This window comes from Nipponia nippon, unplaced genomic scaffold (assembly GCF_047370975.1).
Source record: "Nipponia nippon isolate SJK-2023a ecotype South Korea unplaced genomic scaffold, ASM4737097v1 scaffold_23, whole genome shotgun sequence".
Classification (NCBI taxonomy): Eukaryota; Metazoa; Chordata; class Aves; order Pelecaniformes; family Threskiornithidae; genus Nipponia; species Nipponia nippon.
The window spans coordinates 8,101,014-8,120,255 of NW_028262340.1; the positions used below are offsets into that span (position 1 = coordinate 8,101,014).

At 57.3% G+C, this 19,242-nt stretch overlaps 1 protein-coding gene across 1 annotated transcript in view; it reads right to left on the reverse strand.

Moving 5' to 3' along the window:
* The window catches only part of SLC9A1 (solute carrier family 9 member A1), a 31,484-nt gene that overhangs the window by 3,645 nt on the left and 8,597 nt on the right, over positions 1-19,242 (reverse strand). Inside the window, exons 2-9 of the mRNA XM_009470908.2 lie at positions 5,136-5,596; positions 3,129-3,379; positions 2,426-2,643; positions 1,848-2,050; positions 1,498-1,587; positions 1,028-1,098; positions 386-559; positions 124-238 (exon numbers count right to left, since the gene is read on the reverse strand). Of these exons, the coding sequence (XP_009469183.2) occupies positions 124-238; positions 386-559; positions 1,028-1,098; positions 1,498-1,587; positions 1,848-2,050; positions 2,426-2,643; positions 3,129-3,379; positions 5,136-5,596 (1,583 nt within the window). The remainder of the gene's footprint in view (positions 1-123; positions 239-385; positions 560-1,027; positions 1,099-1,497; positions 1,588-1,847; positions 2,051-2,425; positions 2,644-3,128; positions 3,380-5,135; positions 5,597-19,242) is intronic.

Sequence of the window (19,242 nt, forward strand, 5' to 3'; positions counted from 1 at the left end):
GCCTCCTGGGGAGGGAGAGCCAGACCAGGAACACAAGGGGCAGCAGGGCAGAGACACCAGTGGTTAAGGGCCCAGCTGGCCCTGAGGGCCCAGGGAAGCAGCGGTGGCCAGGGGACACCTTACCCTCTGCCTGGTTTTCTGCAGGTTGTTGCGAAGGATTTTCCGGATCTCCTCCTCCTTGTCCTTGGACAGGGCCGGAAGGATGCGCTCCACAGGGAGGGTCTTGGGGTTGATGTTCCTGCGTGGACAGACAGGATTCAGAGTGACACTGCGATGGCCATGGCATGACTGAATGGCTGCTTGCCCTGTGGCCACTAGCAGGGAGTGCTCAGCCTATACCAGGGGCCCGTCAGAGGCACAGGGTGGCCAGGGCCGGGGAACTCACTGGATGGAGACGGTGGAGACAGCAGAGGGGATCTTGCCTATGCCCCCACTCTCCACCAGCTCGATTGCCTGCTTCATCTCCATCTTGTGATAGAAAGCGATGAGCTGGGGCTCCTTGGACCGCTCCCCCGCAATCAGGCACTTCTTCACATACTTCTTGTTGAAGCGATTCAGCCTTCCCAAGGACGTGGGGAAAGGAGGAGCAGCGATACATCAGACCTCCCACTGCCCTCGAACCCACTCCCAGCTTCCCATCCCTGGCCCAGGTCAGCAGAAGATGGTTCAGTTCCCACCAGCGCAGTCAGGCCAGACCTTCCCCGACTCCCTCCCGAGCCAGGCAGCCTCCAAAACACCCAGCAGCTGCTTGTACCCACAATGGATGGTCCTGAGTTCCTGCAGGGACCAGCCACCAGCAGCTCCCGCACTGCTGTGGGCATGCTGTGGGTGGCGTGGTGAAGGGGTGCGGCCCTGCAGCCCCACTCGTACCCAACCCAGGGCCGTAATTCATTGAGGGGAGTGTGCGTGTGGATATTACAGCCCAGGGAAAAATCCAGCACAGGGCTGCAAAACCTGCCGGGTGGCGATTCAAACCCTTCCCCATCTCCGCCACCAGTCCTGCTAGTCACCAAACCTTCACACTCACTTGTCCTTCCAGTGGTGATGCCCGTAGTGACCACAGATATCCTCAATCCCCGTCAGAAGGTGATCCAAGAACTGGAAGAGAAGGTCCAAGGTGTAGGCAGCTCACAGGGCTGTTGCCCACCCTCTCCCCACCACAACACCCACGCTGACACAGGGGTTAGGGCACTCAGGGGGTGCAAAATCAGGGCTGTGGGTCCAGGATGGGCCTCAGGAGGGCAGCACGGTCCTACACAACCGGGCTGCTGCTCTACCAGGCACAGGGGAGGTCTGGGTTGGAGTGGGCACTGGACGACACAGATGGGGGAGAGCACCCGCTCCGTCCCCCCTTACCTTGGGCACTGATTTAAGGGCAGCTCCCACTCCGTAAACCCGCCTGGTTACAGCGGTGGAGGTGGCAGAAGCAGAGAGAGAAGAGGGCTAAGGCGGCGAAGAGAAGCGCGCGGGAAGGGCCGGCCGGGCACCGTGGGTTACCTGCGTGTGGATCTCTTCGTTGATGGAGCGTTTCGTCTCTTGCTTCTTCTTCACCGCCAGCAGGTCCACCAAGGGCCGGATGGTCATGCCCTAGAGAATGGGGAGGGTGAGTTAAACCTCTCCCCAGGGCACACTGGTGGGAGTGTGATGGGTTCAGCACAGCCAAACCACGGGGCTCCGCACCGCCGGTGTCACCTGGCAGCCTCAAGAGCTTTTGGAGAAGGGGGACAGCGACAGGGTCAGGGATGGAGGCTGGGGACATGCTCCTCACTCTCCACACACACACGAGGCTCACTGAATAACCCCCTTTCCCTCTGAAACTGCACTGCGACCACCTGCGTGCCACCAACCTGCACAAAGACTGTGAAGAAGATGACCGTGATGATGGCTGTGAGGAACATGTCCCTCATGCCAAAATGCTTATAGTCCAGGAGGTAACAGAGGGAGAAGGCGATGGCTCCCCGCAGGCCCCCATAGGCGATGATGAACTGGTCCTTCGGCGTCAGCTTCACAATTCGGAACTTGTTGATGAACCAGGTGAGGACCAGGACGCCTGGGGGAGCGGGGCAGGGCCTCGTGTGAGCGGACGGTGAAGGATGCCCACCAGCCCTGAAGAAGACCCCCCAGGAGCCCAGCTTGCAGCCCAGTGCAGTGTCACCTCCTCGGGGCCATGGGTGCAGGTGGGGGCTATCCTTCTCGCTCATCCCAACACCCCTCACCAGCTTCAACCCCATGTCTAGCACAAACTTGGACTCAACCCCGTCTCCCCACAAAGCCAACCACCAGCAAGGCTGATGCCCACGGTGGAGCAGTGCTGCCCAGTCAACTCCAGTCTCCCCAGCAAGGCAAACTTGAGCCTCATGGCCCTGAGAGTTGCCCATCACCCACGACCATCCCCAAGGACTTTGCCACCACACTGACACCTCACCTAAAACTCTTGCGATGAGGCAGAAGAGCAGCGTGCTGATAACAAAGGTCCAGTTCCAGTAGTGGTGGCCAGCCACGGTGGAGACGCCCAGGAAGATGAAGATGAGGGTCTCGCTCACGCTGCTCCACATCTTAAGGAAATACTTGATGGTGGTGTGGGACTTGTGGGAGATGTTGGCTTCCACATAAGGCCGCATGACCACGCCAGAGGCGATGAGCCTAGGGGCAAGGTGGGGGCACTCAGCAGCCATGGGGACAGCCCCAACTGCTGGCCCTGCAGCAGTATTTTGTCCTCTTATACCAAACCTCAGAGCAGGACAGGGCTTGTGAGATACCAGCAATTATTCAAGGCCACCAGAGAAGGCAACATGGGGTTTCTCCTTCCCCCCTGGCAGGGCAGGAGCAAGCACTGGAGCCAGGCAGCACAAAACCATGCCGTCTTGAGTGCTCAGCAGGCCCTGCCTGCTCCTGTGTGCCCAGGAGAATGGGCAATGGGCTGCCAGTGCACCTGGATCTGTCGGACAACTCAGAGTCACTTCCCTCATCTGCCTCCCTGCATATCCCAGCCCAAACACACCTCTGGTCCTCACTGGGCATGTACTGGCCATGCTGGGACAGCCAGAGGGCTGCGGTTACACCAGAGTAAATCCTCCAAATGGTCCTGGGGACAGGAGGGCATCTCATCCCACCCATGCCCAACTCACGCCATGATGCCGGAGAGGTGGAAAAGCTCAGCGGAGAGATACGCCATGTAGCTGTAGAGGAAGACGAAGAGGGGCTCGATGACTCGGATGTGGGAGGTGAAGCGGGACGTGAAGGCAGCGATCACCCCATAAATGACGCCCACGAAGACACCGCCCAGCGACACCACAAAGAAGCTGAGGAAGCCGAGGATGATATCGATAATGGTCACCTGCTCGAAGTTGGCAAACTCCTCAAAGAGGTGATAGAGGACCTGGGAGGAAGAAGGGAGAGGGGGGTTCAAACTGTCCCAGTGGCAAGAGACAGCCTCACCTCGGAGGAGACCTGCTCAGGGACCTTCCTTGGGAGAGCAGCAGCAAAGGGAGCCAGGCAGGTACCCAGCATGGCACACCTGAGATGAGGTGTGCCAGTGCTTGGTGACCCTGAGCTGGGTCCTGTGCTTGACCAAGCCTCATGCCAAAAAAAGCTGGTGGTGCTTTGCTGTGCAAGACACAGACCCATAGAGACCAGCTCCCTGTCCTCCATGGCTCGCAGGGACATGGTGCCATCAGAGACGTGGCTGGGACAGCTCTGCTCTCCAACACAGCCCTGACTGCTGTCCCAGGAGGGGCTTCGGTCAAGGTCTGAACCAGCCAGAGACTGTTCCTGCTTCCCAACGAGCATCCATCCCAGGACAGATGCAGGCTGGGGGACACCCGACAGCCACATGGAGAGAAAAGCCAACATCTGCCCTGCTCAGCCCAGAGAACAACCCAAACCCTCATGCCATTTTGTAGCCAAAAGGGCGACCTCGAAGAGGAGCCCACCCCGGGCTGTATCACCTCCTCCCAACCCCAAATACATTTACTGAAGAGATTTTAAAGCAGAAGCCGACACAGCCGTGTCAGGATGGGAAATGGGCTTCAGGGCATCCTGCAGGGATGGCAGCGCTTGCAAGCAGAGAGAGGGCGAGGTGCCAGCTCCTGCCTGCCAGGGCTGGGTCCTGGGACACGAGCAGGGACAGACGTGACAGCAGAAGGCAAAAGTGTTCCCCAGGGATGGGAGTGGGTACACAGACCCTGCAGGGAGCCCCTCTGGCCAAAAGTGGGGGAGAAGTGCCTGGAAGCCCTGTGGTGGGACAGTACATTCCTTGCCAGCCTTTGCCGTGTGCTGAGCAGCCAGCGCCGAAGCAGACAGCTGGGATACGGGAGAAGAGCCAGGAAAAAGCAGTGGGTTAGAAGTAAATTTAGAGGTCAGCTCTGCAGAGGAGGACGCCGCGCTGACAGCCAAGCCAGCACCTGGACACAGACGTCCTTTGGAAATGGCATGGCCCCAGAGCGGGGTGGCCTGGCCCTCTAACTTCCCAAAGGTCCCTGCAAAGCTGCTGCTCAAAAGATGGGGGCTGTGGGGTGACCCAGGCAGGATGCCAGCCTGGCTGCAGCCCCCACAGCTCTCCCCTTGCCACAGCTGGCCATGTCCTGTCCTCACACCTCCTTGGTGCTACAGCTGGGGGACAGCAAGGAAGACCACATCAGGAACCATCAGGAAGGAGACAGGAGGGAGCAGCAGCTACATGGCAGCACTGCCTGACCCAGCACCAGCCCCTCCATGCTCCTGCTCGCCTTCCCTGGGAGGACAGGCATGAGCACAGCAGCAGGCAGCCATTTCACCCAGGAGAGCAGATTCCCAGGAGACCAAGGCGCTGGGCACAGTCCTGCTCTTCATCGACAGGTGGTAGCTGGCTGGCAATGTGCTCTCGGCCTCCCCAAACCGCCAAGTAAAACGCTTCACCTTAACCCACCTCTGCGGTGTTTTAAGCCGCTATATTTAGCTTTGCACCTGCAAAAAGCTAAGAGCAAGCGGAGCTGCCGCAGCTCAGCTGGCAGGAGGCACCTGGCAGCTTGCAATGGCCCAGTCTATGGTTCTGCCCTCAGGGCTTGACAGACAGCTGCCCATCCTGGTGCCACCACCCAGAGATGCTCCACCAAAGGGAACCCCATCCCCTTGGCCGATCCCCCTCATCCACTTACAACCGTGACGGCATCGTTCAGAAGGGACTCCCCGAAGACCAAGATGTGGAGCAGCTCGTTGATGTGGATCTCCTCAAAGACGGCCAGCACGGCCACCGGGTCCACGGCCGAGATGATGCTGCCAAAGAGCAGGTTGGCCAGGAGGCCAATGTGGTTCAGGCCAGGGCCACCAAGCTGGCACACGGCGTACATCAGGCCACCCAAAAAGAAGGCATTCCAGACTGTCCCCACCACGGCGAAGATGAGGATGGTGCCCAGGTTCTCGGTGAACTGGCGCAAAGGGAGGAAATAGCCAGCGTCCAAGATGATGGGTGGGAGGAGGAAGAGGAAGAAGATGTCCGACTTGAGGATAGGGGGCTTTTCACCCACCCCTTTGATGAGCCCCCCAACCAAAAGGCCCACCACGATGAGCAAGCAGCTCTCAGGAACGATGTTGGACACCGAAGGGATCACGTGGAAGCCTGGGAAGGAGGAGGAGAAAGCAAGACACACACTGGTTATGCGACTGGAGGATGCTCTCTGCAGGAGGACACCCCTGTGGGAGCCAGGGACTAGTTCCCAGCCCTCCCTGTACTCTTCAGGATCATTTGCTCTTTGCGTGCCTCAGTTTCCCCTCCTAACCCCCTTCTTCCCCACACTCCCACGCTGTAAAGTGGAAAGTGCAGCTTCACCAGGCCCACATACCCTGGCATTGCTTGATCTCAGTTTGGAAAATAAGAGCGAGTTCCAGTTCAACAGGCAGCAGCCGCCCTCCGGGCACCCCGGGGTCTCCGAGGGGACCCCCAGGCCCCCGTGACAGCCGTTTGTGGCACAGGCAGTTCTCACAACACAAGCTGTCGCTGGCTCCAGCTCTTCCCATCACAGCTACTAAGCCCGGGCACACGTAGGCACTGGCATTTACCTCCCGTCAGACGGCAGCCTGCCCACCGAGTGCCGTTACGCCCAGCGCGCCAGGCTCTGGCAGGAGGCAGCAGCGCAGTGCCCATCCCTGGGTGTCCCTGACGCAGGGGACAGGGAGGGGAGCTGGTGCTCGGTGGGTTTGAGGATGCATTTGGAGCGGCTCCTTATTCCCCCTCCTGCAGCTTCAGGAACAAGCTGGGAGGTTTTATAAGGCCGGTTGCAGCAACGCCTGCCTTCCCTGCAGGCAGGGCTGTGCCCGGGCACAGAGCAGGGACAGGACATATCCTCGCGGTGCAGGGCTATTCCTTGGGGTGCGAGGTAAGAGGGAACTCGTTTTCCCCTTTTTGAATCACAGCATGACCCCTAATGCAGCCCTCTGCGCCAGCCATGACCCGCTGGGACAACATCCATCCACCACACACAGTCCTGGCAATGCGGGCATTTGCCTGCCGGGTGGGGCAGGCAGCACGACGCCAACCGAAGCAGCACTTCAGCCAACGTGCTGATACACACAGAAGGATTTTGGGTTCCCTGGATCCTCTCCCAGGCTTTATAATTATTATTTTGAAGTGTGGCACATTTGTTCCCTGGCAAGGGAAGCGGTTTAAAATAAGGAACCCTGCCTTGGCATCCCGTGTTCCTCCGTTCCTTCCGGCCGGGCGGCTGTGCCATCTGCACATCATTTCACAACAGATTAAAAAAAAACCCTCCCTAACGAGCCACCATCCCGCTGATGATCCAGAGCGGCTCTGCACCACATGAGCACCCCCGTCCCCCGCCGCCGAGCCTGCAGGGACCACATCTGCGCCGCGGTGCCGGCTCATCCCTCCTCCACCTGTGCAGCCAAGCGGTGAAGGCGCCGCACGAATCCGGCTCTGGTGGGAAAAGCGGTTGCTTCCCCAGTCCCTCCCTAAGGACAGGCAGTGAGTCAGCTACTGGCCACGGCCACAGCCAAACGCAGGTCTCTGAGGGCAGGATTAGACCTCAAATTTCTACCTGAGCTGCAGGCGCTGCCTCCGGCGTGGGCAAGCCCAACACCACAGGGGCTGGAGGTTTCATCACACCCAAGGCTCCATGCAAGCCCGGCTGTGCCGTTTCGGCAGCACCTGGGTGGCTCTGGTGGGTCTCGGGTGCCAGACAGATGGGGGAAGCAGTCTGGTTTCTGCCTTGTCTTTGCCGCAGCAGCACTGATCTCTGAGCAAACCATCCTGTGGCCCTCGGGTTTGGGCACGAGGGGAAGCTGGGAGGAGATGGGAAGCATCCGAGCTTTCTCCCAGTGCTCTCCCAATGTCCAGCCACCTGCATTCAGGCACCTCCCAGGCTGGATGCAGTTCCCGATTTACCCCCAAGGGATTCTTCTTCTGTCTCCAATACCCGCCGGAGCCCACGCAAGTGCTGAGCACCCCAAAGCAGCCCTGGTAGGGAGCTCCCCATGGGAGGGGAGGTGATAATCCCTTTTCCAAGCACAGCTCATGTGAACACCAGGAACAAATGGCCCTTCCAGCACACCGGGCAATTGCCCATCTCAGCATACGCCAGCCCTGGCCAGAATAAGGTTTAAAGCCACACAAGCAGCGAGAAGCCTGCAGCAAATCAGTTTTTGCTTGCTAAGTACATTCAATCATGAATAAAACACAAACACTGACAATTAAGAATCCCTCACTTCTTGCCCACAGGCCCCAGGATCCCATTAAACTGGAACATTCGTGTGCTGATGTGAATTCAATGTTTTAGAGCCTTTTTGTAGGGCCCTAAAAATATACTCACACGGGCTGCATGTTAATTATGCCTTTGATTTCACTGAATCTCAGCCATTTTTCGCTCCCCACGTTCTCTGCTCAGTATTTTTAGAGCACTCGAAAGCTCATCGGTACAAATCTGTTGCTGGGATCCTGCTGGGATCCTGCTCTGAGTGCCGGGCTGGCATCCCACTTTGGGGTGGGGGTGATTAATGGGAAGAAACGCTCTCACCGCAGGGGTGATGCCAGGCAGGGGCAAACTGGCCCGATCCCAGCTCTGCACCTGAATTTCTCTCCTGGAGGAAGAGGGAGGCTGCGGCAGGATGCTGGGTGATGAGGATGCCCGGCCACGGGCACATCCAGGAGCAGCGGGAAGGGGAATAAGTCTTCATAATAGCCTTAATAATAATAATAAGCCTTAAAAACCCCCAGGCTCCTGTTCCCGGCTGCTTTGGTAAAAGGTTATTTGCACAGCAGTTGTCTGTGCCGCTCGCCTGCCCAGGTACCTACTGATGCCACCCACCCATCCCCAGATGTGGTGGCCCTGCTGCAAACTGGGACTCATCTGCAGCAGTGGGTGCTGCAAATCCTCTGCTGCCAGCACAAACCCGGGATGAGCCGGGAAGCGGGAGGGGGGACAGCAAGATCCCCAATGCTCCTTCATCGTCCTCTGTTAAGCAGCAAGTGCTTTTTCCCACAGCAGAAGGGCAGGAGCCGGCATCCAAGAGGTCCCCCTGGCTGGGAGGGCTCCGCAGGACTCGTGCCAGCTGCATGGGAAGCGCTTCCCTAAGGAGCAAGGGACAGTAATGGAGAGGCAGCACCTGCACCAGGCGTACGAGACTCCCGGCACGCCGCTGCCAGCACACCCTGAATAAACAAGTGATGCGGGAGAGGAGGGGATGAGGCAGCCAGTCTCCGGCACATCCGCATCCGGAGAACGAGCAGGGATGAGCAGGAGCGGGCAGGCGAGCACATGGAGCAGCTTTTCCTGTGGAGAAGCACCCACTGGGTTTCGGCTGTTTTTCCTGAACCCCACCAGTCCCCTGAGACCCCATTTCCCTGAGAGCGACCCACGATCCCCAAATCACCAGCACAGGGCACACACAGTCATCCAAGTTTCTTCCTTTGGAAAACAAACTCCATGGGAGCAGCTCCCCTATCAACAGCATCAAACACCACCAAAACTATTAAAAGCAAGAACAGTTGAGTGAACATCAACCCCGAGAGCCTGAGCACACAAGGAAAAGGAAATCCAGAAGTTAACAGTTCCTATGAAAACGGTTCCTTGCCCACATCACGCACCCCGGCTTGCATGTGCCCAGCAAGGCGACTGCGGGGATCGCTCTCTGCTGGTGGCCAGCTCTTCCTCAGGTCAGGGCAGAAAGGAGCTGGGGACTGGCTTTCCAGTTTTAACCGCGGTCTAAGGACTTGAAGGACACAAGGAAATCACCATCCTTCAAATTAAAGAGATTTTGGGCAAGGAAAGCTGTTGCAAGGCGATGCTCATGCTGCAAAAGTTTGCTCTGCAGCTTCTGAACACCAGTTGTCTTCCTTTTGGTGTCAGCAGATTTGCATGGGGCCATTTCTACCCAAGTGCAGGCAATCGAGGGCAACATCAGGAATTTTCCTCCAGCAGCTTCAGCGGTGGCAAGAACCATTGGTGCCTGTTGGATTGTTCAGCAAGGCAGATGATTTTTCCCCTAGGTGCATAAAGCAGGCTTGTCTTTTGGAGGCTGTGGAAGCTGAACAAAGACACCTGAGCACGGCCCCAGCACGGCGAGCTGCTTCGGTCTCCAGCCTCACCCCAGCAAATGCGAGGGCTCCCATTTCAGCTGCTAAAGGTTCATCCCCATCCTACCAAGGGGGAGCTGGGCTGCTTTTCCCAGGGCCCTGGCTGCTGCCGGATACAGTGCCATGTAAATATTTACTCCCAACCGAACAGCTTGGGAGAGACTCTGACCTATGTGTGGTTTTTTCCTTCCTCGGCTGTATCTGGGTTACGGCAGCCCCAGTGTGCGGGCCGGATGCTGTGCCTGGCATTATATAAGCTCCATCCAGCAGCATCTGCTCCTTCGCTGCCTAATGACTCAAAACCCACCATATCTGATCTGCTTCCATCCTCAGCCTGGGCAGGAAGAGCCTGAAGGGATACGGAGGGAAGGGACATGGAGGGAAGAGTGCTGGGCACCCAACCCAGACCCAGCATCCCCGCCCCAGGGGAGCGCTGCTGTGAAAATGGGCCAGGTCCCACACAAGCATTTGCTTGAGGTGATGCTTCTTGCACTGCGGCTAAAACAGAGGTGATCTCCATGCCCCGAGCTGCTCACAGCAATTTGGAAACCCTCTCTCAAGGCCAGAAGAGGATGATTTGCAGCTCCCAAACCAACAGCTGCTCTCGAGGTGGCTCCGGTGCTGGGAACCTCCTGCAAAAGGGAGCAGGGAGCATTCCCCTTTGCTCAGCGCAGCCTCATCCCACAGCAGAAAGCCCCGAGGACCACAGGCGCCGTGTCCTACGGCATCTGCAAGGTCCCCTCCCTCCCCGCCTGACAGCACTTCCCCGTCCCACCCATGTCGCTCCATATGGCATGGGACCCAAGGTCAGGCTTAGTCAGAGCTCTGGCAGCGCTCCCCTAATTTTAAAGGCCTCTCTCAAAGCAGTGTGGAAAGAACATTTTAATAACATTTTAATCAAACACTTCACAAGAACACTTCTGGCGAAAGAAAGGAGGTGAAGCCTTCACACACTTCCCTGCTCCAGGCCAGGTCTGGAGACATCTACATCTCCCACCGCGGGGACATCGCTGGGCTTGGAGCTGTAAGAGCAATCCCCGTGGTCCTAAGAAATACTGGTGTTCAGAGGTGGTAAATGAAAAATAAAATAAAATTTAAAAAATATTTTTATATATCTATATATATATAAATATATATATAATGCCGATGCCAGAGGCAGCCTGCACCATGAGACAGCGTGCCAGCCCTGGGGACCAGCACTATGGGGTCCCCCTGGCTCCCAGAGCCACTGCACACTCGTCCCCACGAGCCGTCCCTGCAGACAGGATTGCCATCAGCCATCACCTCCTCCTACAGCTGCAGGTTGAATTGAATTTGGCTGGGGTTAACGTCCCCTCCTTTCACAGGAGAAAAAGAAACATGAAGGAGGAGGGAAGAAAACCCACTTCACACGCTCAGCTTGGTCGGTGTTTGAGTTGGAGCCCGGCAAACAGGGAGGAAGGAGGGAAGGGAGCACGCGGCGTGGCTGGGAGGGCTCGGCACGTTCACGGTTAAGCGGGATGCTCCTGTGGCTTCACCCCGGCTTCCCAAGCGCCCACGCATGGGAGCATTGCGGGAAAGCCAGGCTGCTTCCAGGAAGATGCGTGCTAGCTAAGAGGAGGCACCAGAAATGAGAACGGTTACAAAAACACTCTATCCTCCCAGGCTGCAGAAGTTTATTAGAGCAGCTGCAAGTTCCAGCAGGCAGGCAGCAGCCCCGAGAGAGAAATTACACAATTATTAACTGGGGATTAGACAGCTCTTCCACCCCCTGGATGATTTTTTCTGAGAGGAGGTAGATGTGGGGTTAGTCTGGGTGAGGGGGTGGTGAAGCCCCCCAGGTGATGCTCGCTGCAGCCCTGGGGACCCATGGGTGCTTGTTTGGGCTGCAGGGTGGGACAGAGAGGTGGCACGGCTTGGATGCTGAGCATGCTGCGGTGCTGGAAAAGCCCCAGGAGCAGGCACGGGTCGGAAAGGAGGCGGCGAGGGGGAGCAGGCATGCTCAGAAGGGCTGCCCTTCTGAAGGACACTGCAGAGAGCACCGGCTGGAGGAGACACACGTGTCTCAGCAGCACCAGGGCCCCTCCAAAGGCCACTTTAACCCTTTAGGACACCAGGCTGGCAGGGGCCAGGTGGGCCATACAGAGACACAGCAGCTCTGCGTCATCAGCAAACCATCAACCCGGTGCCAAGGGATGCAGGAAGGTGCAGACACCTTCCCACGCTCCATGGGACACAGGGACCACGAAGAGCCCTGACATGTGGAAGCTTTGCTGGATGAGCCACAAAGTCACTGATGTGTCACCAGCCATGGGGACTAGTCATCTGCAAAGCCACTACCCAGCACCGTCCTCTTCTTTTTTCTCTGCTTTGAAGAAACAGCGGGGCAGGGAGGAGGGCTGGGGCTGGGCTCCAGGGTCTGCAAAGCACCGAGACCACTGTGACCTGGCTTTCATGCTCTGTATTTTCGGGTGGTAAAGGGTCAAGGATGCGGGGTTAAGCCCCAGGCAGGGTTAAAGCCCTGCAGGAACAGAAATCCCTGCTGGCAGCTCTCCTGCCACGCCAATATCTCATTAGCTCCGGCTTTACCAGCCAAGGGGTTCCTAAATCAGATCCCTCACGCTGGCGAGGCACCACGCTCCCTCCCTCTCCGCAGGCCCTCCTCGCCCCCGGGTCCACTGGGGCTCGTGCCAGACGTGCCGATGGGATGCTGCCCCGCGAGACTTCTGTCCCGCAGCATGAGGCTGGTGGGAATCCGGCTGTGCTCTGCTCCCGACCCCACCGAGGCCACATTTTGCAACCAGCTCCTGGGGGAAAACCCATTTCAGGCTCCCAGATTTTGGTCGCAGCTTCTCTCCATTTATCCCCTTTCCTCCCCAAAAAGGAGCTGGATTTCTCTCTTTCCCCACCCGACCACGGGCCGCTGCTGCAGTTGCCCAAAGATCAGCCAGGCTTTGCTGATCGCTGGTGGCCTCCAGCACAACCCTCGCGGGATGTCTCACAGCTGCTGGGAGTGCGTGTCAGCCCTGCTGCGCAGCCTCCCTTGTAAAATGGAGCCGGACCCATCAACCTCCCTGCAAAGACGGGGAGTGAGGAGCCAGGGGAAGGGCGCAGAGGGAGAGCGGCACACGCCTGGCACCGGCACGGCCACCACATGTAATGGGGAAGTCTCGAGAGAAGGGGATGAACATTTAACTTGCTAGAAAGGAATTAAATAGCTGGTGATTTACACCTAAAAATAGAGCAAAGCCACAGCTTGTGTCACCCTGCAAGGGGAGGAGGTAAAGCCATGATACTTAAATTACATCCATTGCGTCTCACGAGCTCCAACGTCATCACCTGCCCTGAACCTTCAGCCCTCCTGAGCACCGACACGGCTCGCTCCGGCAGCCGCTCTGCTGGGACGGCACGTGTGGGGCCCCGCCGCAGACCGGTGGCAAACAGACAGCCCCTCAGCTTTGCCAAACCCTCTTCTGCTTCACCACGGAGCAGGGCTTTAATGCAGGCCCGGCTCTCCCGAGGGCTCTCCTGCAGCTCTCTTTGGGCTGGTTTCAGCAATTTGGCTTGCTTGGGGCAACCCTTAAGAGAAGCCTCAATGTCCAGAATGGAAAAGTTTGGATTTTCCACCCCAAAATGGCATTTCGTATTTAGAAGTTGACTTTTTTTTTTTTGTTAAAGATACAAGTACAGAAAGAGCTCCTAAGCAAAACAATTTCCTCCAGATCAAACCAAATGTTTCACTCCAACCTCATTATTTTCTTGGCACTAATTAGGAAGAAAAGCCAAGAACCAGGAATGTAATTAATTTATACGCTTTTTGTGACTCACTGAGTTAATGCAGATACCAGACAGGGGCCACACAGCCGGCACCCACCCAAACCTCACCGCAGGCTTGGTGTGCAGAGCAAACACAGGGAGAGAAGGGAAAAGCCAGACATCCAGCCCTGATTTCGGGGATCACTCTCCTGCACCCCAGCCACCTGCGGGCAGGGGGCTGTGACCAGCCTGATGCTCAGGACTCAGGCTAAAACCCACGAGCATCCAGCACTGCGGTGCAGCCTCCAGACATTTTCAGTCTGCAAGAAGTGGGGATCGAGTACAACCATTTTGTCTGCTTTAAGCAGGGCACGGGACGCAGGTGGGGAGGGAGACGAAGCCCCGCACTGCACCGCAGAGCTCTGCCAGCTCAGACCCACCAAGGCCATGGCCGCTGGCCCCGCTCTGCCCGGGCTGGGTCCCCGCAGGGTCTGTCCACCCTAACGCAAGGTGCCCAGCACAGCCCAGCTGTGACCGTGGCCAACTCCCAGACCTCAGTTCTGAGCTGGATCGCACACAACGTCCCTACAAGTTGCGTTGCGGCAGTCAATAGCCATTAAGTCCCGTTGCTAGTTGCCGAAGGTACGGTTTTATTTTCTCTCGAACATTACCGTCCCCCTTGCCTACAGACCTTGTGCAAACAGCTGGGTCCCACCTCGCAGCCGCTGAATTGCCCCTTGTTTTCCCTCTCTTCCCCCCATACTGCAAACAAACCAGGGGCAAATGGAAAGAGTTTCCTGCGATAGGAGACCGAGAGCCGCCTGGTACAGCCTGCAGCTCACTCAATCTCATGTATTCAGCCCTAACGCCCATGGCGAGGCAAACGTGCATGAGAAGGTGACCTGCCTGGACCCTGCCTGCTTTGCAGAAGATAAGAACAGTGTTGATAGCATCGGGCCAGCCCACGAATGAATCAAAACCTGAAAGCTACAGAACAAAAAGCAGACACTGTCAGGTACCAGCGTGCAACAACCTTGCTGCAGCTTAGCCAGTCAGCCACAGCAGCCAATAACTTGCACTGGCCTGGCCCTTGCAGACCTTGCAAGGACTCGTGCAAACCGGCTCAGTCAAGCCCTTAACACACAGCCACGTTAGCAAAAGCAGGCGGTCTAGCATCACAGCATGATGGGCATCCCTATGGCCAGGAGGGGCTGGCAGGGGGTTTGCAGCAGGGCTGCCATGTCTGACAGTTTCCCAGTTGCACCACCCTCCTGCAGCAGCAGTTTGCAGCCAGTTCCCACTGGCAGGCCCCGAACAATTCCTCTGATGGGAGGGGAGACAAGTCTAGACACCCTGCACCCTGAGGCAGCTGGGGAGAGCAGACACACGCTTGCCTTTCCCAGCTCTCACTGTCCCCTGGGGACCTTCGGGGAGCAAAGCCCATGCCCCAGAATAGGATAAACAGAGAATAAGCTGCAGCCAGAGCCTTCCTCCTCAGGAGGATGCTGAGAGCTCCCCATGCCCCGTGCCCATGGGGGACGGATGGCAGGGCATCAGCAGGAGCCGTGCTGGTCTGGCACTCTGCAAGGTCAAGGGGCCATGGAGAGGAGAGCAGAGAGCTGGTCTGGGGTGCAAGGCCATGCTATTTCATGCCTGGAGCCTTTCAGAGAGCAGTTATTTAGAGGCATTTCATGCATTTCAGGTGCTAGGATAAGCAATGGCCGTAGGGACTGGTGATAGCAGGAATGGGTCTGGCATGCTGTTGAACCAGCTACTACAGGAGGGCACGGAGGGGAGGGTGAGCAGGCAGGTACCGCTCCTCCCCACCCCGCCGCGGCCACGATGCTGCTGGGAGCGCAGAGGGCGAGGAGCTGAGCTACGCTGTCCACGAGCCCCCGTGCAGGCAGCAATAGCCATGGCAGGGCAAGGGCAAAGCCTCTCCTGCTAACTCAGTGCCTGCAGCAACATCACATAGGAATGTGCCTCTAATCCTCACCGTCGTGCCAGGGCCTTGCCTTCCCCTGGGAGGGCCTGCTTAGGCCCCGTGGGAGCTGCTAGCTCCACCATGGGCCATACCAGCCGTGGCAGGCATCGCCTGGCTCCAAAGGGATGTGGGGTGCCAAACGTCATGCCCTGTCAATGCAGCCCCCTCCCAGCTGTGGGCAACGTCAGCAGAGAAATACCCATGGATGATGACGGCACCACCAGGAAACCACGAGGTTGTGCCCTCGGTGTAGGGCTGGATTCGGAGATGCAGAAAGGTCCCCAAAAGCTGAGCAGCCTGGGGAACACAACCAAAGGTGTCACTGCATCCTGCAGCAGCTGGAGTCACGAGCCGCATGCATATGAGCCCAGCTCCCCACCTGCTCTGACACCCCCCCAGAAGCAAAATGCTCCCCTTGGCAAGGGAAATCTCATTTTCTCTGCCCAGAGCCTTGCTGGAAGGTCGCAGGGGAGGAGAATGCTGTGCTGCAGCCAAGTGAGACGCGAGTGTCGCGGGACCTCGATGGCAGCACCGCAGTGCTGCAAAGCGGGAGGAGGATGCAACAATCCCAGGCGCGCAGGAGAGCTGTGAATCATCTGCAGGCACCCTGGATATCAGCCTGCCAGGATGGGCGGACCCCCTTGCAGAAAGCTGTTGTATACACTTATAAACAAGCTGCTTACGCAGACCAAGAGAATTTCAACGGTAACAAGGAGAGATCTCTTCCTTGGGGCGCAATCCAGGCTCAGCACCAACTCTCCCCTCCAGCACAAAGCTGGGTCAGGGGGCTGCTCCTTGGTTTGCAGTTTGCCCTCTCAGCTATTGCCCCATTCGAAGAGGTTGTGTCCCTCTCTCTTCCCAAGCGCCCGGCATGGGACAGCTCAGGGAAGCCCGCCGAGACCATTGCATGGTCCAACACCCGGCGTTCCCTGCAGCTCTGCAAACCAGACAGCAAACGTTCGTGCCACCGAGCCTGCGACTTTGCAGACAAGCGCCAAACAGCCAGCAGCAATTCCTCCCAATTAAACCTTGCTGCCCTGACCCAGAAGGTCTGGTCAGCCAGGCGAGCCAGCGACAGCCCGAGCACTCTCTAATCTTCCCCCCTCCAACTCTAAAAGATACCTTAATTAATTAAGATCAACCCAAACTAAACAGTTGGCTCTGCTGTGCCGTGTGGAGCAGCTTGCAGCAAACTCTAATTGTGGTGCTGGCATCCGTCAGTGGGAAAGGGACTCATCCTGCTCCCCGTCGGCACCACTCCGACTTGTGCTTTCGGTTGCCTTAGGCTTAGGTTTAGGCTAGGCTTAGGTTTAGGAACCAGCCCGCCCAGGGTTCCAGCCCAGCCAGCACCTCCCCGCAGAGCTGGCCCTGACCTGGGGCACCCACTGCAAGAGCCACATCTGGGGGAGGCCCACGTCCAGGACAACCTCTCCGAAACAGGCAGAGGAGTGCCGGGGTGCAGCTGCCCTCACAGGCAGGGCAGGGGCGATCGCTGCCTCCCTGACTCACCTGCCCCTGATTCAGCTAGCGACTCACAGGCAAACCCTAAAAAACCCATTTTTTTTCCCCCCACCCACTCCACACCAGGACGCCTGCATGGCCCCATGTGTAGCGGGAAGCGGTGGCACAGCAGGCAGCCCACAGGCAGGCTCCTGGCAGCTTGCAGGGAGCATTCTTGCAGGCTCCCATTGCAGGAGGTGGCCATCACAGCAGCTGCCTTTTGGGACCAACATCCCCCTCTGACCAGGCTGGGACGGGGCACAGCCTACCGCTCACCCAGCGGCACCTCGGCTGGGTTGAGAGAGCACTGGGGAACGCACCAGGGAGGGCAGGGAGCACAGCATCGCCCTCCCAGGAGGAGAAGGTGCCCAGGCACTGCCGTAACGCGCCGGGAGGGCAATCCACGGACAGAGGCATTTAGTAGAAACACTTGAATATTTTTTTTTTTTGAGAGCAGGGAGAACCAATGCAGCAAAGGCACATACCTTCATTTTATCTCCGAAGCACTCACAAGAAATTAACAGATCAATTGGGAGTCTTTTATATAGCTGGTATTAATTTCCTCCCAGCTGTAAAAAGGAAATGAGAGACAAAAGACATTAAATGGACTTGCCCAAGTCCCCAAGTGAACGGCGTGAGAGCTGGCATGAGAATCCAGCAGCTCCCAATTTCCAGTCCTATGTTTAGATAATACTTCTCCTTCAAATCAGAAGAAAAGCCAAGGACACTCTGCAAGAACAGCAGATATTAAGAAAGACCTAATTACTATTAAAGACTGAGAAACCCACGGCGCCCTGGACTGTCACCCAACAGCTACAGCATTTCATACGGGGAGGAAAACACAGAGCCAACTGGAGATGCTGCCCGAGCAAGCAGCGATGGCTCGGGAAGCTTGAAGGCTTGGTTCCATGGCACCTTGAAGAAACCTATTCCAGATCCAGCTGTGCACAGCTGTGAGCAGAGCAGCTCTCCTCCACCTCTCTCCAGCTCCAGAGCTGCCCCACGACGAGGTGCTGCAAAACCCAACCTTCTCCTCCAGAGCTTTGAGAAACCGGTCGAGGGTTGGGTGCTACGTGCCAAGCTGGCTATTAAAAACCTCTGGTGACTCGCTGGTACTCCAGTAACCCCAGTCCCCGCTGACTACATTCCTCTAACGGGCACATTACAAGGCCGCTCCCAAACCACAGGCTGAGATTAGCAAACCTGTTTAAAGCCTTTAGGCACGCTCCACGCACAGTTTTTCTAAGGTGGGACTGTATGAATCTTTACTAGCTTGTGGCATTCATCCAGCAGGAGCTGGGCACGCAGGTATGGAGGTGCATGGGGACAAACCGCCATGCAAATTTCTGCTCTTGCTGCTCCAAGACTCATTCTGACTCTTCTCCCCCAGCTCTGGATGGGTGCATCACGCAGCCAAGCCAGCAAGGCTGGGCTCTCCCTGGCACAGATCACTTACCCCGGAAAACTGAGTTTTCTACAGGGCAACAGCATCCTCATCTGGGTTTACATCCTTCAAAAGCATCAGAACAGCGACAGCAGCTGGACTTGAGCATTTTGAGGAGGCCTAATAAAAGAAGGTCTAGAAAAACTGCATATGCTCCAGGGAAAGGGGACAGGAGCTAAACATAACCACCCACCAGCCACGCTCTTCCCAGACTGCTTCAGCTGTCGCAAGACACGCTGGATGCCACGAGCAGCTGGGCTAGGAGGGGCCCGCGCAGCACGTCTGCCCGAAGCTGCGGGATTTCTACAATAAAACCCTCCCAGTTACTTTCTGCATGGTGCAAAGCGAAACTTTCCGCTGTTTAATGCAGATATTGAATTGCTCTGGAGCAGAAGGTACTCAAGGCGATGTGAAGAGATGGTACCTGGTCACCCAAAATAAGGCTACAATCTGGTCAGCCAAAATAAGGGTGTCGCTCTCCCAGCTCCTTGCCCTCAACCACATGGCACAGCATTTAACACACGGTTCCTGCCAGCCCCTGAAGCCTTGGGAAGAGTTAAAAGCTGAGCCAGCCCGAGGTGATCATGGACAAACTCCCCAGGCAGAGCAATGCCAATTGCCCTTCCCAGGAAGGGCAGATTTCCTATCGGGAACACCGGCAGGAAAGACAAACAAAAGCTTTTCAGGAAATAACCTGTTGGTCTCCACTCTGACGAGAGGGAGGAGGTAATTGCAATTATCACTGATTACTACCGGGCTTTGCAAACCCAGACAAAGCAACACCACTCGCAGCACACGCCAGCGTTGAGTCGAGAGCCAATGCGAGCACCCAGTCACCTTCGCCTCTTCCCCAGCTTTCGGCAGGAGCTGCGGGCGCGTGGAGACCCCGCCAGCTGAGCCCACGCTGGCGAGGCCTGGGGGCTGGAGAGCTGTCCCCGTCAGATGCCGTTTCAGCCTCCCAGCATCCCCCCAGCCGGGATGCAGGCAATGCTATTTCACACCCAGGCAAGCTAA